This window comes from Amblyomma mixtum, chromosome 2, assembly GCF_055824585.1.
Source record: "Amblyomma mixtum isolate Tamu chromosome 2, ASM5582458v1, whole genome shotgun sequence".
Lineage (NCBI taxonomy): Eukaryota > Metazoa > Arthropoda > Arachnida > Ixodida > Ixodidae > Amblyomma > Amblyomma mixtum.
The window spans coordinates 10,005,058-10,029,070 of NC_143013.1; the positions used below are offsets into that span (position 1 = coordinate 10,005,058).

Genomic DNA, 24,013 nt, shown 5'->3' on the forward strand with positions numbered 1-24,013 from the left:
AGCCATGCTTTCTTCATGTCCGCACCCTATCACATCATGATACCAGATAGTGCAACGTGGCTGCGGTCTTGCGGCGAATGAATGCACTCGCTGCACGAAGCAAGAACAGTCAGTTTGCATGAGGCAATGACGTTCGCAAAGACCGAGCTAACCCATGGGTAACCCACGGCAAGACGCGAGCGGAAGCGGGCGCCTCCGGCGGGGGTGCTGCAGCTGTTCCGCCGTTCGTTTTCCATGCGATCGCGCGCCCTTTGTAGGGCATCTCGATGGCAATGGAGAGCATCTTATCTCGAAAAGCAACGGCGGAGACCAAATAGCCAAGCCTATCCAAGCCAGTCCGATTCCGTTTAAATCCAAGATGGCGCCTTTCGCGGTGGCGGCAAACGGGTTGGCTGTGACAGCGATGCCCGCTCGCGTCTATATTAGGCCGAAATAACGAACTTTTGGTTGAAAAACGATCATCACAATCTTGTTGGCGCCTATTTTGGTCCGAAAATTCGAACTTTTAGACTCCACAAAGTCCGAAATATCGGTCGTGAAAATGCACACATTCCTATGAGGTGCGCGACGGTTCCTCAGCGAAGTCCGAAATATCGCGCTAGTCCGAATTATTGGAGTCCGAAATATCGGTCGGCTACTTACTATACAGCCAGAAACAACACAAGCTCCCAGAGTGTAACAATGAGTAGGATGGGCAAAAAAAAGAAATAAAAATAAAACTGCCCATCCCAGAGAGTAACAGTGGAAGGAGTTTGAAATGATCCATACAAAACTACAAATAGCACTGCGCCTATCCTGAAAATCATTGCAAGGCCATTGGGTAGTGCTCAGAGTGCAGGAGAAAACTGCGAGGCTTTTATCACACGCCCAAGGCCATTCGTTAAGTCACTTCAATTATCAACAAAGATGTCCGACAGCTCTTTCAAATCTGCCGACACACTGTACTGCTGCCACCTGGACACTTTCGACACATTGGCTGCCTTCGACAAATTGCGCAAGTGAGCTTGGTAGACAACTTCGCCAGCCGGCACTACACTAAGCCAAGCTGTATAGCAGCACCAAATCAGTGGGTTTGCAAGCAAGCACAAGTAAGCAAAAAACACTCGTGACCGAAACGTTGCCGCTTAGTTTTCAAAATGTGTGCAAGTAGGCAATCTGAACTCTTCCAAAGCACAGAGAAATGTTTCCAGAGCCCAAAGGCAGCTGTGACATATCAACCTGGACTGAAAATCTTGATCGCCCTTTGGGACCCGGTCTGGTGTCAAGCAGTCAAGCTCAAATGCAACTGAAATTGGCTGCTTAATTAGAAACACCGAATCTGCACTAAATTTGATCTTAGTAAATACAATCACGATTGAAAGTACCCATCAACAGCGCTATTACAAAATGTAAGTTTACCAAATAAAGGTGAGGGGGGAGAAAGACACTGCCTCAAAGTCTATAGTTCTGACAACTAATATGCTCTTTAAGTTAGCCATTGAGAAAATAAAAGATTTACAGAATTTACTACACCTGTGAGGAGTACAATCTGGCAGGATAAGAGTCAATGAATGCACCAATGCGAAACTGCTTTTGTGCACTCATAAGATTTCAGCAATGCAAAATGAAATTGCTAAAAGAGATGCAAGAAAAAAAGGGAGGTAACGACTGAAAGGAGACACCTACATCTAGTGACTCATGAGTCCTCACTACTGTATCATCAGTCACAGTGGACTCCTGAGTTGTGACCACTGCATCCTCAGACACAGGGCTGCAGACAGATGTGTCCATCTCATCGTCTGAAGTTCTTGTCTTTTTGCTCGAGATGTCGGCATCGGCTTCTTCCGATGCAGCCCTTTTTTTAGGCCTTGTTTGGGAAGAATCATCTGCAGGTAGAGAACACAGCCACATACGTTTTTCCCTCCTTTCTTGTAACAAAAAAAAGAGAAAGTATAAATCAACCTGCTCTTGAGGCACATAGAATGCACTCAAAATCTGCCAGTTACACGTGCTCACCTGTATGCACAGGAGACGATGACTTCGATGAAGACGACTCTGCCAAGGACCGTGCAATGGCGAGCAGGACTTCATCAAACTTGTCATCATTTTTTATTTGTTCCTAGGAGTGAGTCACAATAACGCAAAATAACATTACAAATGCATGCATACCCAAATGTTTCTTAGAAACTACTACAAACCAGCCAACTTAGCCACCTTGTTTGCTAGAAGCTCCTCCTGAAAACCAATTTTTTTTTATCACTATCTATCTCATAGTAACTATCTCACTGCTATCTCATAAACTGCTGCATGCAATTCAGCAGTTTTGAACCCAGCCATGGCAGTTGCACTTCAAAGTAGGCAAAAATACAGCGTCCATGTGTCAAGACTTTGCAGCGAGTGGAATAACCCCTGGGTAGTCAAAAATTTATTCCGATCCTCTGCTACGGTGTGCGATGTTGCATAGTCTGCGATATTGTTTTGGCGTTAAAAAATCCTTTAAACGTAAACAACCTTTCTTTAGTTATCACCACTATTAGGCTAACTAAGCTATTAGGTACTTCAGGTAATCAATAAAACCACAGCCTTGTCAGTGCACGTCCTTTTCAGTGGATAACATCTAATTTATAATGCAGAGAAACCCGACACCTGTTTTCCACTCGTGAAGCAGCACTCATTCTGTCCTCCAGCAAGTCAGGTCACACCTGCTGCCGAAGAATGCGTGCTTCTTGCTAGGCACAGCAGTTTAGAGGGCAGAACAGCTGCCCTGCACTCTGGACTGATACCGCACGCACACAGGCGACTTCCAGCTGTCTCTGACAACACTCACACTGCACAATGCCACAACATGAGCTTTTCAACCCACTGCAACACTCCGTTCTCCCCTGGCTGTGGCACAGTTGCATGCATTTCTAGCAGCTGGCACAAGCTCACTTTGATCTCCTTGAGGGTCTCCATGATCTGCTCCGTAGTGTCTCTTGTTGTGGGCAGAAAAATGGGCACAGGAACAGGAATGGGTATGGGCAGTGGCGACGGCACAGCATGCGAGAACATGTGCAAGGGAACTGGCACGTAGACTGGCACGGGAACGGGTATGAGCCGTACAGGACCGCTCTCCGACTCAGTCTGCGCCTGTGCATCTGCATCGTAGAAGGAGCAGCCATCACACCACGGTGAAAGAAAAAAAATCTTACAGTGCACTGCTGACCCGGAACTGTGGACACCATTCAGACACCAAGTAGCTCGCACATATCGCCTATCTTATCAGGTCAATCATGTAAATTAACCGCAATGTTGTTAGAAAGCGGAAAATTAATCAATATAGGCCGTCTTAAACTCACCTCAGTGTGCCTTAAAAATTTTAAGAGGTAAGGTTTGTCCAGGCACAAGTGCAGAAGTAATGACATTCACGTGAGTCCAATGTGGTTGTTAGCTTCCGAAATGGAAATCAAACTTTTTTGTCCTGTTTACTGCTTGCAAACAGAAGATGGAAACAGAAGTTCCTGATTTTTATAGCCAGTTTTTTGCAGCAACGTGGTCTCTCTCTCTCTTTTTTTTTTTTAAGAAAATCGGAGATTTTTCGGACTTCTGATTATTCAGACCATTCTTTGGATCCCACCGAATCCAAAAAATCGGTCGGCAACTGTAGAGACGCTTGAATGAGGGTGGCATTAGGGAACTGAGAAACTCTGTAATAGTGAGGAATTCGCTATACGGAGGTTTGTTGCATCCACGTTTAACTCCATTTAGAATCAGCACGCAAAAGTACATGTTGCCTGAAGATTTCACAATCGCGACCACATTACACAGATTCTGCAGTTTTCGCTAAATTAGCTAAATTGATGATTCAGTGATGTAGCAATTTTTGCAGCCTTTATTCCTGCCCACTCTTTAATTTTTCTTGGGTGCTGCTTACCCACCAGTGCGCCACTGCTGAAGCTGACTTCTAGGAACTGCCCACCTACGGCAATACGACCCGCGACAAGCACTTCTCGCAGGCTCTTTGAAAAATATCAGCTGTCCGAAGGCTTCATAGTGTGACTCAGTATTCGTGGCTGCACAGTACAAATACACGAGATGACCCATTGGTGACCCACGACGTGGTGAACGTGGTAACAAAAACCTTCATCTAACACACTCAATGGGTGCAAGCCATGTGCAGCTTGCTTAACCAACCTGCTTAACCAAGCATATCTGAACTGTTAAAAAAATACCGTATTTATTCGAATCTAGGCCGATAGTTTTTTCAAAAAAACGAGATGTAGAACTTTTATGTCGGCTTAGATTCAAGGATTTCGTTTCGAGGTTTCGTATTCGTAAAATACGAATAAATGTAGCACGCAGGTGGCGCCCCCACAAAACGCCAACGAAAGACAACCTTGTAGCCGTTGCTATCCGTAGCCGTTGCTATCCGTAGCCGATACTGATCAAAGCAGCACACATGAGCACTGGCTGCCATTTTGGCCTTGTTCTGTTCTCGTGCGGTGGCGTGAGCACATTCGCAGCAGTGAAGTTTTCGTGCGTGGTTTTTATCACCAACACCATGGCACCAAACAGGCGGTGCCATTATAGTGCTGCCTTCAAGCGGAAAGTTATACTCGCTGCAGAGCAGGCGTCAAATCTTCAAGCCGGGCGGGACTTCGGCGGCTGATCCCGGGCTGGCGTTGCATATGTCTCCTCGCCCAAACGCCAGCCCGGGATCAGCCTGAGCGGGTTCCTGGCAATAAATGTCGTTTGCGTGCTGTACCTCTTGTTCGCAGTTGTTTTTTCGGCCGGCCTACAATCGAGGTAAGTTTTTTTTTTTTCTGTGGCCTTCAACTTTCGGGTCTCGGCTTAGAATCGTGGCCGGCCTAGATTCGAGTAAATACGGTAAGTAAAGCTGCTCTGGCAAGCCTAACAATCACAAGCAGCTTGCCAAGCACATTTCACTCTATGACCAACCCCAGAGAGAGAGAGAGAGAGCGTGCAAACAAACGAGCAGTGCTCACCAGTCTGCATCTCCTTGTGGCAGGCCATGGGGCGGCAGAATGCTGCCTTGGACACCATCTGGGGCCGGCACAGGACTGACTTATTGCGAAGCAGCTTGGGGAACGGAAGCTGGATGATCACTTCTCGCTCGGTCTGGCCACCCAAGGGCACCGCTGTGGCAATGTCCTTCACCACAGGCGGCCCCAAAGTGGGGGGCGCTGGCACAGACACGGTCAGCGTTGGCGCTGCCGCTGAAGCAGCGATGCTCGGCGCCACTACTTTTGGCGCCACATCTGAGACACTGTTTGACTGCGTCAGGGCTGGGGCACTCACAACCTGTTTGCACAAGATAAAAAAAAAATAATAATAAATAAATATTACACACAGGCCATATCATATTACCATATAAATATTACCCATAAGCCATATCAACAAAAGCCATTGAATTATCCATGAGTGAGCAATGTAAAAGACCCCATTTTTGGTACTGTTAACGTGCCAGTGCTGCAACAGCTCTCTCTCCTCTTTTCTTGAAGGAAGTCGCCATAACCAGCATGTGTACAAGCTGCAAAGCGTAGCAGCCGCCCATCCCTCACCTTTGGCATCGCCGTGAGAGTGGGTGGGGGCCGGACGGCAGTGGCCACAACAGTGCTATTCATTTCGGAAGCCGACTGCATGGACGTGGGAACGACCGGCTGACCACCTGGCTTCACCAGTGGTGCCAGAGAGCGGATGTTGGAGATGACCGGAGTGGTGCTCGCCCCAGACGCAGCTTGGCTCTTGGCTGTAAGGACATGAACATCTTGCGTCACTTCGCCATACAGCAAGTCAACAGGATGCTACTAACACTAACTGTAGCTGGCCCATATTCATCTGGGCTTTGATAAGTTCATAAATGTTAATTCAAGCTTTGCTTGAAAGTTCACTTTGCTCGCTATGTTTTCAACCTTTCCGCATTTCAAAGAAACCTTTCAATAACCTATTTACAAAAATTCCAACGCGCACCAAATTTACGGCACCAAAAAAAAAAAAAAAATTCAAGCCCTGATTCTAATGCGCGCCCGATTTGCTGGCTGCGAAGGTGTGGCAGCAATTCATTAGCCACTCACTGTACAGTGCTCGAATGCGGTCTTTCACGGGCTTTTGCAGCTGGGAGGCCATTTCACCCGGTATCACCACAAGGTCTGTGTGACAAGCTATAAGCTTGTCTTTGACATGCTGGTCTAGGTGGCACTTGAAGGCATCCAGAACAAGCATGGAGCGGAGCCCCAAGCTAGCACCCAGCCTCTTGTGCCACACAGAGCCAACCCAGTCGATGACGAGATCCGTATCCATCCAACCTTTCTCGTTGGTGCGCACTACAACGCCTCGCGGAAAGTTCACAGACTTGCGGAGTGTCTTGCACTTGAAAACAACAAAAGGAGCCAACGTGGCCGCTGCATCCACTCTCAAAAACAATATCGCACGGAGAGCCCTCCGGAGAACACCACCGTCGTGCTATGGACGACGCTATAGCTTGCTACTCGCGTCGTAAATGCAGCAAAAGTGAGGCAAGGCAATTCGTCCCATGAATTCTCTTGTGCCATGCTCGCTGACAGAAATGACAAGCACCACACCAGTTGAAAATGGCTCCTGCGACGCAAAGAACGACGAGCAAACGTGCTTCCATGGTTGCCAGCAATAAGTGAGCTCCCACATCGTATAATGGAGATTACGATGGGCAGCTATGGGCAGCTAGCACCCGAATCCAAGGCGCATGCGATTTTAAGACTTATTTTCCCCGAAAAAAGGTGCGCATTGGAATTGGGTAAATACGGTCAGCTGAACCATTTTTGCTCACTCCTAGAGTTACCTGTGGGAAAAAATGCTTTTTTATTTCTTCCGCAGTCAGTAAAAACATGCAACGGACAATGAAAGCATAAAAAAATGTGTTACTTCAACGCTGAAATATGAAAACATCATTATAACGCAAAAAAAAAAAAAATTTACCGCACTGTCATCTTGATTTCATAACAATGATGTTTCCGAGTGATGTACAGCAGCCTTGTTGGTGAAAGCTACACCAATTTCAATGTTCAAACCACCTCTTTGTTTTAAATTCGCGTGTCTTTAACAAGTAGTCAAGAGACATCATTTTATTTTTTCTTTCACATCCTGGCAATCCACATGCGTCATCGTGGAGTGTACAAAAACACAGCACAACTGCCAAGACCGCCACATAAAAATAAACCTTTACTGAAAAATGGCCATCAAAATCAGGGGGTAAAGCTACATGTGCAGCTGGACTATTTACAGGATCAAAGGCAGTTTTGAAAAAGTTGTGGGAAGTATCATAGTCAGCGCAAACACAATTCTCTATTCCTAGTCAACATGACACCAGAGCAGGCCTGTTTAAGGAACAGATGTATAAGCTCGAGATATATAGCTGCGGTCCATCTGCATACAATAAAAACTTTTTGTTCATAAAGCCACCATTGTTCCAAAGGAGAAATGTAACATGCTCACAGCATATTGTTATTATTATTATTATGACATTATTTTTTACAATATAATAATAAATACCATTAATATATTTATTACTTTACTTAATATAGGAACTATATTAATTAAACAAACAAATATTGGTGCTAAAATGCGGTAAGCATCGCCGACACTGAGAAATGGCACATGTTCAAGGAAAAGATGTGCTTTCCTCGATTCATTAGTTCAGCAACACCTCAGATGACCAGCCGCGGCTCCCATTCCTTTTAGTCTCGGTAAACACAACAATTTTGTTAGCCATTTCTAAAGGGCTCTCATGTTTCATGCGTATTTTGCACTAAGCATTTTCACTAGGTACCCTAGCTTGCCGTCACCAGCACCACGTCACGTAAAATTTCATTACTAGCCAAGCTAAAATTAAACACAACACAGAGAAAAACCACGCAGCATTCACTCAACTAACCTGCAACAATTTTGACCTTCCCTGCTGCATTATGAAATGCACCCAACAAAACCCCAGCAGCAAGGATTTTCAACTCACCCATTGTAGCCTGAGCGACAGTGGGCGATGAAGTGGTGAGTAGCGGCAAGTTTTTGAACTGGTTCTGGAATGTGATGACGCACTTGTAGCAGCAAAAGTTGCGTATCGTAGCGTCACTCATGGTCAGGTGGTACTGAGCAGGGAGCATCTTGGAACAGTTGTCGCAACGAATGACGCGCGACGATGATGCATTCTGGTTGACCCGAAACAGGTTCAGGCAGTTGAGAGAGCAGAAGAGGTGGCTGGCTGCATTCAGCTCCACTTGCTCAATCATGTCGAAGTTGTACTTCTTCACCTGCAAGACAATGACAAGAACAAACTTGTCAGAGAGTACATAGACGTGAGGCTGCTCCATAACACATGCCATGTGCACATTTCACCTGCCCCTACAAGACATCTCACATCATTTTTCAAAGCAAAACATTCTTCTCAATAACAAAGCTTGACCATTCGCAAATCTTGCCTCAAAAATGAAGAAAAGCTGGCAGTCAGAAATGATCAGATACCTTTTCAAGAAAGAACTCACATTAAGCTAAGTTGCCTGTCTGAGAGAGGCCTGTTACTAGGATGTACTAGTTTCTTCATACACAAGACATCACTTCCGAGATGATAACGTGTTTATTCGAATATGGACCGACTGTTTCCCTAAGAACAAGAGATACGAAACCAGAGATACTCAGCCCTGACAAAAAACAGGGCCTTGTTTGCAGACTGGCTGCCGGTGCAAAGTACACATGCCCAGGTGAAGTACTACACAGAGGCATAGACACAGCCCTCAGACTCACCTTGCACCACGAACAGGGCACAATCTTCCTATGAGACAGCACAAACAGGTTCACACAGGCCTTGCTGCAGAACTGCTGGCAGGCATTGTCATAGTACAGGGAATGAGGCTTGCAAGCTGTGTTGTCAAACAGCTTGTGGCAGTTTTCGCAAACCACCATCTTGATCTTGTTCATATAACGAAACTTCGACACACAGTTTTCGCTGCACAGGCGGTGGGATCCTTCGTTGAAGTCCACCTGCAAAATGGCCATCATTAAAGCACCACGACTCGGCCATTCATCAAACGAAAGAAGAAAAACGCATGAAACTGATGCGAGTTTATACACTACAGTAGGCTCCCTTCCAGTTTACACTATCGTGTTTGGAGGAGCTCAGGTCGCTCTCCAAAACGAACCACTGAAATTTGTAAGCTTGGCTTTCTCTCTCCAAAAACATAAAAAAAAAAACTTAACCATCCTGTCTTCAAGAACAGCATTGTTTGAGACAATATTTCTAGTGAAAAGGAACAAAGTGAACGCACAGTTGGTAAACTTCTCCAGTTGAAGCTGTGATCCAAATGAGAATAATGTCCTTGTAGATTGCATCACCATGCGATATTGCTGCACTGATAATGATAGGACTGAAAAGCAGCTAGTGCCATCTAGTAATGACTCGTCAGGTTTAACTTGTGCTGGTGCACGAAACTTCGCGCTTGGCTGCGGAAAAATTTTTTTCCCCCGAAATTTTGGCTCCAAAGTGGGGTTTGTGTAGGCTTTACACAAGTATATACGGAATAATAATAAAAAAAAACAGGGCCCAGGCCAATGTCAGAATTGTGGAATAAGGAAGACCAACTTCTCAGAATGCATCCTTCTTTACGGCACCCAAAGGAACCCAACAAATGCACTGACCAAGGTTGCACGCAATCAAAAGAAAAGGCTGCGACTTTATTTACTCAAAATAGGCCCACCTGATTTTTTCAGATATGGTGTCCAAAACTGAATGGTCAACTTACAACATAGGACCAGCATAACTAACATATAATCCTGACCAAAGAAAGTGGCTAGTAGTCATGTGAAAGTGGCACAACCTCTCAAGCAAACTCCCCTCAAAACTCTCACTTCCGACATCAACCACCGTTCAGCTATTGCTAGCTTTTTAACTTGCTTCCTGCAGTTTGAAGGCAGCTAGAAGCAAGAAGCATGTGGTCATCTCGACAACCTTCAAATTCCCTTCTATCGTTGTGGGAATTTGTTCGGCCAACATTCAGGAATTCTTTCTGCCTCCTTGTGCCCACCCACATGCCAACCTACACCGAAAGAGTTACAAAAGTCAACGCATATGTTCGCATTTTCTTTTCTTTTTTTTCTTGCCCAATCGTTCATGCACACACCCACCTGGTACTTGGTTGTGGACTCGACCTCGCACGCCGCGCACTTGTGGGCCACCAGGTTAGCTGCATTGAAGGCATTCATGCGCTCGTATCGGTCCAGGCACTGCTGGCTGCAGAAGTCCTTGAAGTGGCCCTTGTCACCGACAGGGGCCAGGAAGCCCGCCGCCTGCTTGCTCAGGTCCTTCTGGCACAGGCAGCACACCTGCACAAGAGAAGCAACATGAGCACCTGCTGCCACACACCCGGCACTACCACTGATTTCTCTTTGTCTCTTTTCTTTCCATCGGTGACGAGGCCCACCAGCTGGTAAACAGAACTTTGGAATTTCGTGCGGAGCGATAACTGCGATACAGAGGAAACTGCAGGTGCAATGCAAAACTACAGCTATAGTTGAAATTGGGGGACAAAACTAGCAGAGCCCGGCATTTTTTAAACAAAGCTCCAATGCCACAGGTTGGCAGCAACCGATACTAGTGTCATGAAAGCATGAACGCGGTACAAAAAAAAAAAGTGGGCTGAACAACTGATATTATTTCAGAACATATGTGGAGAACACAAAATATGTATGCACAAGAACAAGCACTTCAGGATGTCATTCTCGCATACTACATGTGCTACAATCACTGAAATTTCTTTTTCTTCTTGATTTCAAGCTGCAGTGCCATAAGGTTGGAATTTCAAGAACAAGGAGCCTTCAACAAGCAGGTTTAATAAGAACGGGGGCAAATGAGAGAGGTTCACTCAATATTCTTGCCCGACACACAATGACCAGAAGTTCACCTCCTGTGCAGATACAACATTATAAAAGGAGGGCATACTTAAAGTCCTACTTAAGGGTATGATGTCATAGTGTTATGGGTTAATTCACATATATGCATAAAGTCATTCTCTACTTTACCCTCATATAGTCCTTGGGAGTCCTTGTACCCCTTCAGGCGCAGTGGTTAAACGATGCGCCACTGCCCTGTGATGGCAGGTTCTCCCAGCGGTGGGCCTTGTGCAGCCCAGGCTGCTGTTCCCGGGCAGCCAGTCATTAATTTAACTACGACCTGCCATGGTGGGCAGTTTGCTAAATTGTCTGGTAGGCAGGCTGTGTGCGCTGCACACATGGCGATACCCCTCCTTACCTAGCAGAGTGAAGCTATCGCTTCAAAAACTAGATGACAGATACAGTGTCCTACAGCGACAGATTTCCAGAAAATAACAAAACCACTTGCTACGGCAGAGTAAAAACAAACGAACCGGGCCGACCAGGAGGAGTAGTGAGCGAGGTGTACGCACCTTGAGGCCCCTCTTGAACTCTTCAAGGCACTTGCCCGAGCAGAACTGGCGGATGTCGGCCCCGAAGCGGACGCAGTACTTGCCCAGCGAGAGCTGGTTGACGGCCGTGCGACAGTGCGAGCAGTGCGAGCCGTTGGCGCTCTGGTACTTGCGCAGGCAGTCCTCGGCGCAGAACTCCATGGTCTCCCAGACAAGAAAGGTGCCCTTGTGCTCCGCATTCTCCACACTCTGCTGGCACTGCACGCATGCCCTCTTGGGACGCTGCGACTGGAAGCCAGAAGCACGCACGTTAAAAGTGACACCAAGGACAACTCCATCCATTTGTTTTTTTGTTTAGCAAAAATCATTGCATGGTCCTCTCTGGGCATGATGACATCTTGTTCGGCAGCAAGGGACGCATTTATCCCCAAAAATATAGCATTTAAAAATGGAACAATTTTTGACGCCCCTCAATTCAAGCTTGTGATGTCGATACCTAGAATTCGGCAGTCGCTCTATACAAATAAATGGCCGTGTAGCCCAGCCTTGGGGATATGCACGAGAGAAAACTGTTCTGGAGGTCGCAGCAAGTCTGGCAATACCTGCAATTATTTTCTTTCTTGTTAACCTTTTCTAGCTTATAAAAGCTCCGTTTTGATTCAAAGCAACCACTCTATGATTATTACATGGTGATTAGTCGATAAACGGTCACACTCAATTTGTCTTCAGCGTCCCTTCAAAAGGCAAGTACAGGGGTTTGTGAACATTTTTAGGTCACTATAACATTACACTCCCTACAGTTCCTTCTGTTTGTCAACACAAACCATACTCCGAGATATTGAGTAGAAGAATTCAAAAGCAAAGACAATGAACAGAACCTGAAACTCAGCTCACGAGACCAAGCCCACTTTCACGGGCCGCAGCAGTTACGCCTCAAACATTACTGAAACAATTCTCGTAATAGCATTGAAGAAGTAACTGCTGATAATGAATAACTTTGCGGGACGGCTAAAATGACAGCATGCAAATGTTAAAAAAAAAAAAAAAGCTGTGTGCAGCAAGAGGTGAGCGGGTATTGACATGTGGGTAATGTCTGTAACTTTTCGAACGCAGTGCCGTCTATCGAAATCGGCTAGACTAAGGTGACGAAAAGAGCGAACTTTAAAACTGAACTGCGCAGAAATGAAGCACCGAAAGAGTGTCAAATCAGAACGAAGAGACCAGGAAAGAGAGTAGAATCTACAATAAAAGTTTCAATAAAAACATGTGAACCCCAGAAAAACACTAAAGTTTGCCATTAAACCGGCCACTTGTTTGCAAACTGTGTCACAATTTGCATGGCATATCAAAATGGAATATCAGCCCGAGTAAAATCTAAAGCTAAAAGCATTGAACCACTCTCAGTGTGGTGGCGTTTCTGTTCCTGCAAAATTGCAGAATTTTGAACCACGAAAACGGTACTTGACTCCTTTCACCAGGAAAGTTATCAGGGCCGCCAAAAGCATCAGTAGAGCATTATGCACTGCCACGGACTAGATGAGGTAGGGATGGGCTGCAGTTACTGCTGCTCACCAGTTGAAATGGGTCTCTCCAGCCACGCTCTGCAGTCAGAGCGCAGACACTTGAGCCAGCACTCTTGAAGAGCTCATCAGTAGCGCTTTCGAGAAATGTGGGATGTCAAATGCACTCAGCAGTACTGAAGATGAGTTTCTATGGAAAGGTATCTCTGACAAGAGATTCTCAGAGGACGGTTTGGTTTGGTTTACAGTCGACGACCGAAAATTCGGACGCCTGATTTTTCGGACATGCTTGATTATTCTGACTTTTTCGCGGCACCGCGACATGGCCCATAGAGCCAATGTGTAAGAGCGCTTGAAATTTCGGACGCACCGCAACTGACCACTCGATTTTTCGGACCTCGTTCGCACTCGCCGCCAGCACCCACAAGCCGCCATATAATGCGTACAGTGGAATCTCATTAATTCAGACTGCAGGAGATATCGAAAACTTGATCAAACAAAACGAAATTCAAGCGTAAAGGGAGCCTCTTGCGACGCTGAAATTCTGCGCGAGTCGGCACATTGCGCTCGCGTGTTTTCGAATTCGTACTGTCCTTGAATGTCTTCCGCCGCACGAACTTGAACCGTAGTCTGAGTACATGGAACTCATCTGTGCCGAGTCTTTAGTCCCGAACACGGAACGCGAATACGATCGCGGAGGCTACGCGCACGCCGTGGCCTCCGCGATCGAAGCGCGCTTCGGGCGCGCCGCCGGATCTTATCGCGGCCGCGATCTGCTCCGGCGCTGCGCCGTTCGCGGAAGCCACGCGCGCGCACCGGAGCTTCCAAGTGCCGTCTATGGATGGCGCCGTGATCATTATCAACATTTTTCTCGGTTGCGATTTTCCGCTGTTCACATCGACATCAGTATCGCCAGCTCCAGCCTTTCGTGGCGTGTTAGCATGCGTGTTAGCGCGTTCGCCGTGATAGTGGCTTTCGCGTGCTGCCGCCGAGCTTCACAGTTTTAGCGCGATGGGCAAGCACCTTAAGCTACACGGCTGGGAGTTAGCTCTCGAACGCGGTCGGTAAGCGTGCGGCGGGCGGGAAATGCGACGCGGCCGAGAAGTGCGTCCGATGATGGTGCAACCAAAAGAGAAACACAAGCTGCAAAAAGCGCGCTTTCCAAGTCAAGCCGTGCGAGTTTCTCGAACTGGAAGACGAGCTGCTCCTCTATGTGATGGAATTTCGGAACAACGGCTACGCGTTGACAGCGGACATGCTGCGCGGCTTCTTTTGGCATGAGCGTGCACCAGAGCGCAGCACCAGCTCAGGAGTCTAAATACTTCGCGAGTGACGATTGAACGTAGAATAAATGTCGCTCATTCCCTGGTTGGTGTGTTTTTACTTAAAAAAAAAATTTTTTTCGCATATCGCGTGTATGGGCCGCACCCCGAAAATTGGCCCTCGAATCTGGAAAAAAAAAAGTGCGGCCCTTATACACGTTTATCCGGTATTTGGCGCGGCGAAATATAGTCATGAGGAGCTTTAGAATGTGTGCAATACAATTGGCCGCTTTCTCCGGCATAGTGGTAATAAGTTCGTGATTTTTTCGGTGAAATTTGATTTTCCGGACTGCCCGATTTTTCGGTCGTTTTCGCGGTCCCTAGAGAGTCCGAAAAATCGGTCATCGACTGTATAGGGGGTTTAACGTCCCAAAGCGCCACAGGCTATGAGGGATGCTGTAGTGAAGGGCTCCGGAAATTTCGACCACCTGGGGTTCTTTAATGTGCACTGACATTGCAGAGTACACGGGCCTCTAGAATTTCGCCCCCATCAAAATTCAACCACCCTGGTCTGGATCGACCCCGCGTCTTTTGGGTCAGCAGCCGAGCGCCATAACCACTGAGCCACCACGGCGGCTTCTCGGAAGACGGTACACTATCCAACTACAATCACTAGAGCCCCAAGTCTAAGGACACTTTCTGAAGCACACTCTGCATGCATGCGTACGGTGTGAGACACGAGTGGCGCTTTACAACAGCCGGTTTACAATGATCAGCATGGCTCCCGTAAGCGCGAGGAGCCAGTAGGAGCTGCACTTTGCTTCATAGCGAGAAATCCTCTGATCAAGTGTGATGGCACAAGAGGGGGAGTGAGCCAGCACCAGGCACATGTAGATGTGTGTCCCCTTTTTCAACACCTGATGTACAGCGGCGCTGGACTGACAAGCGCTCAGCACGTACGCCTCGCAGGTGTCACGGAGTCAAGCGCGAAATTCAGTGCAAATGAAGTATTTCGGTGAGCTTTCCTCACTCGCATTACGTGCAGATGAAAACTTTGTTTTTTCCCTGCTTTTGCTATCCCCAAATTACACCTTGTATTGTATGCGGGTGCTTTATATGGGGGTTTTTATGGTTATCAATAGCCACCTACTGTTTTCGCTGTCAAGTTTCAGAATTAAAGCAAGCTGAAAGTTTCCACTGGCAATGCCTTTTTCGCTGCAATTTATATTCATAAATACCACACAGAGATAAGGAACACACAAAATGCTCAAACAGACCAGAAAGCAATGATGCAGTGCGACAAAAAAACCATTGCTGTCAAATGTGAAGAAAGTAAAACACCTAGCTCACAGAAGGCCTTTCAAGAAACAGTAACATGCGCCCAGTAAAAGAAAGGAAGAGAAGTGCCGAGTAATGATTACGACAATCTTTTGTTATTGATAATCTTCGTGGAGTCCAGCTATATGTTTCACGAGTTCAACAAATGCTTCATCAAACGAAACTTTTACCAAGGCAGCGCCACTTCAAACAGCTGAGTAAACATCAAGGCTTTTCAACTCCGTTTGGAAATGGTCATGTAGCACTACAGAATCCTGCCTCGTCCGAGTGCTATTTTGGCTCAAAAGTGTCAATGCATCCGTACAACACCATTATTACACTCAATTACGCTAGGGGGGGGGGGGGGGGGGGGGAAGTAAAAATTAGCTTGTCATGAATGCTCAGAGGACGAGCGGCAATGACTTCCCCAAGTTGAAAGTGGAGCGTAGCACTGGTCTCCAAGAGGTGCACATACCTTCTGGTGTTTAACCAGGCAGTCGACAGAGCAGAGTGTCTTGCTGGGCCCAAAGGAAGAGTAGTAGCCCGTGTTGTCAGCATGCTCTTTCTGGCACGCGGCACAGCGGTCGCGCTCAGCTGGCTTCTTTGGTGCCAGCTTCTGCTTACTCCGAAAGGCCTTAAAACAGACGTCCGAGCAGAGGAACTGCGTTCGGCCCTGGTAAAGCACCTGGTAGCGAAGACCTTTCACCTGTTGGCAACAAGATTTGTTTCTACCGTTCAGCAAGCACAGTAAAGCTCCTGCTCTATTTCTTTAATTTTTTTTTTGCTTTTGGAGGGTGGGGGGGTGTGGGGGGGTCTACAAAACTAGCATCAGCAACATGTGCAAAAGAGACTAACAGTCTGTCTGTGCCACGGTGTAACAAGTTTTACAACTTGGCAAGTTTGACTGAGAAGATGCTCCATCAGCATAACTGCAATGAAGCATGGCTTTGAGAAGTACAGGAAGCAGAACTAAAATAAAGCTTAACAAGCTAGCATCAGACATACATAGAAAAAAAAAGAACTCTGTTGTCTACGATTGAATCGATGTTGCAACCTCTAAGTGAACTCACCAAAACAAATAACAAAAACAACGAAACAAAACCCAGAATGTGTATACATGGAATTGTTATAAATTGTTGACATAATTCAAGTTAAACAGTATAAATGTTCACAAATGTCGGACACTTCCAAGAAAAACCAAAAGTCCCTTCCAATAACAACAAAAAATTTCTGAGCGGATGCTCGAGTTACACGAAGTGCACAAACACATTCATATCAAAGCTCAGTTACTGCTGGATTACTAAACTGTTCCAGGTCGTAGCTGACGGCATCGATGTAGCTTTTCAGTCTGATAATCAATATCACCTTAGCCCTAAAGATATCAGCCTGCTATCCACAATGATATCATCACAGCAATAGAAAAGGGGTTGCACAAGCAGAAAGTCAATCAAGTACGTACAGCAGAACACACTGCACATGTGTTGCCCGACTTCTTGGAGGAGCCACTTTCCCGCGCAGGACTTGCTGGCTTCGGATCTGCTTCAGAAGAATCTGCAATCGGCAGCCACAGCTAAGCACAGTGATAATCGCTGCAAGCTCATGCAGCTCTTGTCTGTGCCGAGCCGTTGGCAGCATTGAAGGACAAGACACCCAACTTAAACAGCTCAAAATGCATGTCGAAGTCTCTCTGCGTGCACAATGAGGCACACAGGCAAGCAAAGCATACAACATACTTTCATTCAGGATTAACTACGCTTGCCTGACTTTCAGAAGCTACTATATAATCTTGCATGAGGACTGCAGCCATTTATGGGCCGCAACTCACGTTTTGTATGAGATAATTGAGAAGAAAACATGGTTATATGCTGCTTTCAAATTCACGCGAGGGCCGCACCTTCAAAATTCACATAAAATTCTTTAAGAAAAGTATGGCCCTTAGAAGAATTTATACGGTATTGCAAGTAATATAGCATGACGCATGAAACAGGGTTCAGAAACACATGTCCCCGGCCTCCACAAGTCTGACCAGCATGGCAGGCAAAATGCATGGTACAACACTTCCACACATACACATGGAGGTAGAATGGCAATGCTGCGTTTCCTCAGTTGCGACACCTTTCAGCCCCCCCAACTCCCTGCGTGGAGGTTGAGTATTCTTGTAATTACCCAGGGCATACTGGTGAATGATATCAAGCCAAGATCCAAGGTTGCTAATACCACGTGCAATGCTTACAATATCAAAAAAAAAAAAATGCAAACCATCAATCTGAAGTCTCCAACCTTTCAATGGTCACTTCAATATGGATTAGCGAAGGCATTTTTTTTTGCAGAAACTTTTCTCCGTATGCGTCACCAATAAGCACTCCCATAAGGCCTAACAAACAAAGGAACTGCAGCTTCAATACAGATCCTCCTCAACTATGTAGTACTTTCACGCTCCAAAGGCGTACCAAAGCCATAGGGGCATGCACTTAAGCATCATGCACTCATGCATCAGTTCCTGCTGTTTTAACAAGCCACGGCTGGTCTCGATGCGCGCGCTTTCTCGCTCTCTTCTTACGGCCTGAGCAGGCGCCGAGAGAACAAAGCATTTTTTTCTGCGCTGCACCACTGCTGATCTCCGCGAGAGGGCACTGCGAGCCAACCCTTCCTAACCCTTCCTGCAGCTGTGCCAGAGCCAGTTTTGAGCAGTCGGCGCGCACGGGCCCATTTTTTCACGCGTTGGTTTTGTTGCTGTGTTTAGCTTGTGAACGAAAGGTCTGCCATGTGCCTCATGCTTCGCGCGTCTTGCTAGCAGGGTCACGTTTCTCCGCAAGTTTTCTGCATCGGACTTTTCATGGATATTCGTTTCAGAAACTTGTGAAGTGAAGCTGCGCATATAGTGTACTGCTGTGTCGCTGTACTTAAATGCGTGTACGAAAGGTTTGCCACGTGATGTCATCTATGCACCTGCCTCATGCTTCGCGCGCCTTGCTTGCGTGCTTGTGACGACGAACAACACTAGCAGTCCCCTATACCGACTTCGGCGTACTCAAGAGAATTGTGAAGTTCACTATCCAAAGCCGGAGTTTCTAGCTCTCCTGGAAATGATTTTGGCGTTTTTTTTTTTTTTTAAAAGGCGGTCAAGTATCTCCCCCGATCGAAAATTCTCGAAGCCTTGTAACTAATCGTTGAACCACATCTAGAAGATTTACCCTTCCTATGCAGCCCGGAAGGGGTTGATAGAAGCCACACCAAATGCTTAGTACACCTCATTTCTGAGAAGTTTCTCCGAATTCTTCTCGTCAACTACACAAAGAAATTGACAAACCGAAATGACAGGCCGTCTGGTTTCATCCACAAGCCAACGCGAAAGCATTTAAGGCTGTAACGACATCCCTTGAACTGTGAGCCGCACGACAATGTTGTATAGGTCATTACAAGCAGTGCCTGTTATTCTTTTCAGTCCTTCTAAGTATGTGAAACGATATTGGATTTCCAAAGAGCAAAGGATCTTTCTGATCTGGTGTGTTTCGCGCAGTGAGAACAGATGGCACAAGTACTTCGAATGAATACAAACGGCAAGTGCTATTATTTTCTTCATACATTTCCAAGTATCGGCAGAGACTGCCAGCCCTGAAGATGAAAATAAACGTTTTCCTAACCGTGGCTTCGCCCTGTAATATCTTGCCTCAATTTTATTCCTGTTAGTTGCAAATGATACAGCCCTATCCGCTAATACTATGCGCCATCACTGCATGCCGACTTCAATGTTTTGAGATCCTACTTGTTCCCTGCTTTGCTTGCCGATAGCAGTGGCTGCATAAGATATGGTTGTCAAGTTCTTGTTCAATGCTCGGATCAGCCGTTCAGCAATATGTGCAAAGTAACGGAACCAGCGCGCGCCGAGGCTACGTCGAGGGTACAGTTCAGCGGTTCCCCTCGAGCTGAGAGGGTTGGCTCGCAGTGCCCCTGGAGAATTGCAGCGATAGGTAGCAACTGCCCCTCATGCACAGGCCGCAAGAAAGAGCGCGCGCGTCGAGACCGGCCGTGAACAAGCGTATGCCAGCTCTGTTGCATTTCACCTTTGACAAAGTGCTCCCACTGCAAGCAGTAATGAACAAGTTAAGCAGCAAGACACCTTAGCCATTAAGCTATCATTGCTAGAAGGTTTGGTTTCAGTTAGCTCATTAAATTAATATGGCACTTAAACAGTCCCATCTAACAAATTTTCAGAATTCTAATAATCGCACATCTTAATGCATACTAGGAAACAATTAAAGGTGCAGTGAAGAGGAATCTGAACTCGTCTTTTTGCCGCGGGAACTCGATCTACACGTTCCGAGAATTCTTAGAAACTTCGACTTATTGTCCTGTGTGGCCGATTTCCCTAACTAAATCGAATTAACGTCCGGCTCCCGCCTTTATTATTTTAATTTTCCCCGTACGGCGGGCGGAGTCAACCAATGCGTGGAGTGTCTTTTGGCCAGCTCCGTGGAGGCTTTGCTTTCGCTTTATTTTGTTTTTTAGGTTTCCATGAATAAACAGTTTCATTCGCAGATGATACAGCCGCAAAATAGGCCCGCAGAAATAAAAATACGCGCGGACTATTTGCTACTACGGATAACTACGTATTACTCCGCCGATGGCAGAGCGGCAAGCCGCCACGGGACTGGGTGAAAGGCACTCCACGCGTTGGTCGACTCCGCCCACCGTACGGGAGAATTAAAAAAAAAAAAAGGCGGGAGCCGGATGTTAATTCGATTCAATTAGGGAAATCGGCCACACAGGGCAATAAATCAATGTTTCTAAGAATGCTCGGAACGTGTAGAGTGAGTTCCCATGGCAAAAAGACGAGTTCAATTCCTCTTCACTGCACCTTTAAGAAAAATAATTTATATGCTCTAGCCATTCAAGTCAGCGTTACAAAAACCCAAAGCAATTGTATGACAAAAATTATGGGGAAATCTTGTCGATTCAAATTCACTAAATTAAAAATTCCAGTTTCTTTCAACTGATGTTTTGGTCCCGACATCAAGCGTATTAAAAGACTCCCCTTAATTTAAACTCCGCACAATTCAAACTGACTTTCTGGTCCTCCTTGAGTTTGAACTACTGAGCGGTTGACCGTAGATGAGAGGTGCCTAAATATATTTTAAGGTGAGCCAGTGAGAGTAGAACAGGAAGTGAGCAGTGCTGACCTTTCGAGTCATGAGCCAACCGTTCGTCGGGTGCCTCAGATGTACTGTCACTTGCATTTGATTCCTGCAAAGCACGTGAAACCAGATACTCAGATATAACACTATGTTCTCAAACAGAATTATCAGTTTACAAACGAAAAAAAAATCATCTGGGCAACGCCCAACAAAAAACAAACAGCGGTAATACAAGACAGCAGTGCCGACAAAAATAACAGCAGTATATTTCTCCATTTGTACACAGCCACACAATGAGTTTTTTTCTGACTCCTTCAAGAAAATAACTGCCACACAAAAATGTGGTCAGACTCAACAATACTTCACGAGTTTTTTGCTAACTAAAACACACTAAATACCTTAAGTGTAGCTAAAGACACATCTTAATATGAAAAGTCAACTGTGAAGCATTCACTAAAAGTGAAAAACAGCCATGCTTTTAAAGTGCAGCCTATCTGATGCATAGGGTTGCACTATTTAGACCATCAAAAGAAAGACAGATCAGGACTTCTCTCGATCGTTTAAACAGTGCAACTCTTATCGATTGAATCGAAATCCACCAATGTGCCTAACAATGCAGCCTGCTGAGCTGCTTGAAGTTTGAAAACTCATTCTCCCATCCTTAGCATACCTCATGGAATCATGAATATGCAATGAATTGGTGAGAAAGTGAAAAACACATACCATATCGACCTTAGACTGTGCACTGGAAGCTCGTTTGGAATCCCCTTTGGATTGTCCCGAAAGTCTCTCAGCTATGGCGTGCATGATGGACAACTTGGAAACTTTTTTAGACTTTTTCTTCACCGTCCTGCGTGGCGTTGAAGGCGTGGAGTCTTCAGAATTAGTTTCCTTGCTTTTCACCGAATCCGAGCCCCTGCCATCAGGAAGCGGGAAGTCTTCACTGGGCTCCGACGTCTCGGCTCTTTCCGCATCCTCATCCACTATTGAGTCCTGCTGGCTGTCCCCACACTCAAGCACCTCACTGTTACCCTTGGAGCCTTCTTCTACAGCACTGACAATGTCCATGTCCGACGAAGGCTTGTCCACAAGCCCCCCTTCTTCTGCAGTCCCTTCATCACTGGTTCCATTCACAGGCTCTGCAGTATCATCTTCAGCAACTGCACTTGTGTCCGGACATCCATTAGTTATGCCACTATTATTTGATGCTTCATCACCGCAGCCTGTACTACCGGCTTTGGATTCGGCGCTGTCATCGGCCTCCTTGCTTGGCCCATCCTTGATGCATCCAGTGGAAACTTCCCCGTTGGAAGGCAAAGATGCACATGTTTCCATGTCCATGATGTCATCTAAAAGTAAAGGAACATAACATAAAGCAAATGATAAAGAAGCTAAGATGATTGACATTGTGGTACAACAATCAGACACCAAAGCCTTTGGTTTCAGTACCAAAAGCTTTGGGGTTTTTCTCGCTCTATTCATGTGCAAATGGATGGTGCGTGCTGAATATGGTGATGCACTGAAAATATGAGCCATTTAACTAACACAGTGAATGCATTATTCTTTAAAAGTGTTTATTAACCTCGTGATATCCACGCGCGGCACATCACAAATGAAATTATAGCCGAGCGGTTATGTTTGGCACATGATAGCCTCAATCGCAAAACCCAACACAACACAGAACGCAACACATTTTGACAGCAGCATGTACGGACGCTGCCTCTGAGAACAAATGCAGTCTTGGTGATTTGTGAATAATGCGGTATTTTTACTCCGGCAATCTGTCGCGCACTTAATACCACGCTTCTTCCTCGCCGACATCCGACCTGCGTGAACGCGAGATAGGAACACGTGCGCCGAGTCTCGAGCAAAAGTTGACAGCAAGGGTGAACCTAATACGCGCCAGAATTACATAACGCATGAACGTCACCGCTGCGTTGTAGCACGTGCACAAAAAGAAAATGAAAACCAGACCAACTGCCTGCGCGTCTCGAAATGTCTACCCGGGCGCTCTTTCGAAAATGGCCTTGTATTTCACGACGAGCAATGGTTTGAAACTGTGCGCTAGCTCCTTAGAACATCAGAGATACGCTGATCAGTATTTTTCATGCCGGTACGCTGTTTAATGTCGCGGAACAAGCGACGCATTCACACGACCACGCTATGGCAAGGCGCGATGCGACCCTTTGCTTGTTTGAACGCAAGCAAAAGCAAGATTTAGACCATATTTAAACTGACTTTCCGAACGTAAGGAGCACGTAACCAGCGCACTTTTTTAAAATAGGCACCGAACAAGACATTCAGCGTACGGACGCTGCAGCTCACAAAATGCATTCAGCTAGAGTCTGTCGCTGTCACCGATCGTTCCCTTGTGCACAGAAATCTGTGCTCGCACATAACTCACCGATGTGGCACTGAGATTACTATGTCACTGCGCGCGCTTCATTTGTTCAAAGACGTTCAGACACTGAACGTAAATGCACGACGCTAGGCCTTTTTTCACCACACAGGCATCATAATCCCGGCGCCGGGAACTTCACATCTTTGTAGTGCTTGCAGTGAGCGCCAACTTTAACAGGCTACTACGGTCGGATGCGCGCACAGCCCACAAGTGGCACAATTTCGCACACACCCGGCGAAATTCGAATTTTGGGAAAAAAACTGACACTTGCGCACCAACGTGCACGCACAAACAAAGTGCTCGGCGTTCGCCAACTGCTCCTTGAAGTTATCCAAATGTTTACTACACGCAATATCCGGTAGAGCAGTAGTAGGTGGAGCTACTTCCGCCAAACTTCGATGACGTAGGAGGCTAGCATGTGTGACATCACTTGCTGGAACCGCTGGAACACGCTGGAGTCGGCAACGCGCACTTTCAAAAGCTCCGAGTACTCCGAGTACCATTCGTCGGTTAGGTTGGTAGGGCGCCCTCGCAGACCTGTAAAACGACCTCTGTGGTGCAGTTACATATTGGTGCACTTTTCTTGGCGCATGCCGGTAGCTGTGAAAATTGATTTTGAGGAAGGGAAACGGCGTAGCTCTCTCTCTTATCGATGAAACGTCTATAAAAAAAAGTGGAGGCAGTTGAGAGGGCCCCGGGATAATTTAGACCACCCGGGAATTTTCACCGTTTGCTGACATCGCACGCACACGGACGCCTTTTGCGTTTCGTCTCCATCGAAACGCGTGGCAGGGGTTGAACCCGGGTACGTCCTCTGGCTCAGTAGCCGAGTGCCGTAATAGCTGCCACGGTAGGTGCTGGTTAATTTGCCGTCAAGTAAACAAAAAGAAAGTAAGTCGAGAAAAAGCGACGAAATTTATCCGGAGATCTCCACTACGGCGCTTTTCTTTCACTCCCATTTTCCTCCCTCTTCTCATGGCGTGGTTGAGGTGTC

General features: G+C 46.5%; 1 protein-coding gene across 2 annotated transcripts in view; it reads right to left on the reverse strand.

The window, feature by feature from the left end:
• The window catches only part of woc (zinc finger protein without children), a 35,794-nt gene extending 12,435 nt beyond the window's left edge, over positions 1-23,359 (reverse strand). Inside the window, exons 1-14 of one of the 2 annotated variants that reach the window (XM_089570422.1) lie at positions 23,023-23,359; positions 21,342-21,967; positions 20,664-20,727; positions 16,943-17,034; positions 15,959-16,189; positions 11,406-11,672; positions 10,129-10,326; positions 8,752-8,988; positions 7,967-8,261; positions 5,541-5,728; positions 4,965-5,280; positions 2,911-3,116; positions 1,996-2,098; positions 1,666-1,865 (exon numbers count right to left, since the gene is read on the reverse strand). In XM_089570422.1, the coding sequence (XP_089426548.1) occupies positions 1,666-1,865; positions 1,996-2,098; positions 2,911-3,116; positions 4,965-5,280; positions 5,541-5,728; positions 7,967-8,261; positions 8,752-8,988; positions 10,129-10,326; positions 11,406-11,672; positions 15,959-16,189; positions 16,943-17,034; positions 20,664-20,727; positions 21,342-21,959 (3,015 nt within the window). In that variant the 5' untranslated portion in view covers positions 21,960-21,967; positions 23,023-23,359. Of the gene's footprint in view, positions 1-1,665; positions 1,866-1,995; positions 2,099-2,910; positions 3,117-4,964; positions 5,281-5,540; positions 5,729-7,966; positions 8,262-8,751; positions 8,989-10,128; positions 10,327-11,405; positions 11,673-15,958; positions 16,190-16,942; positions 17,035-20,663; positions 20,728-21,341; positions 21,968-22,390; positions 22,410-23,022 lie in introns of those variants that run through there. The other variant, XM_089570421.1, reaches the window with a different exon arrangement.
• Between the last annotated feature and the right edge of the window lie 654 nt (positions 23,360-24,013).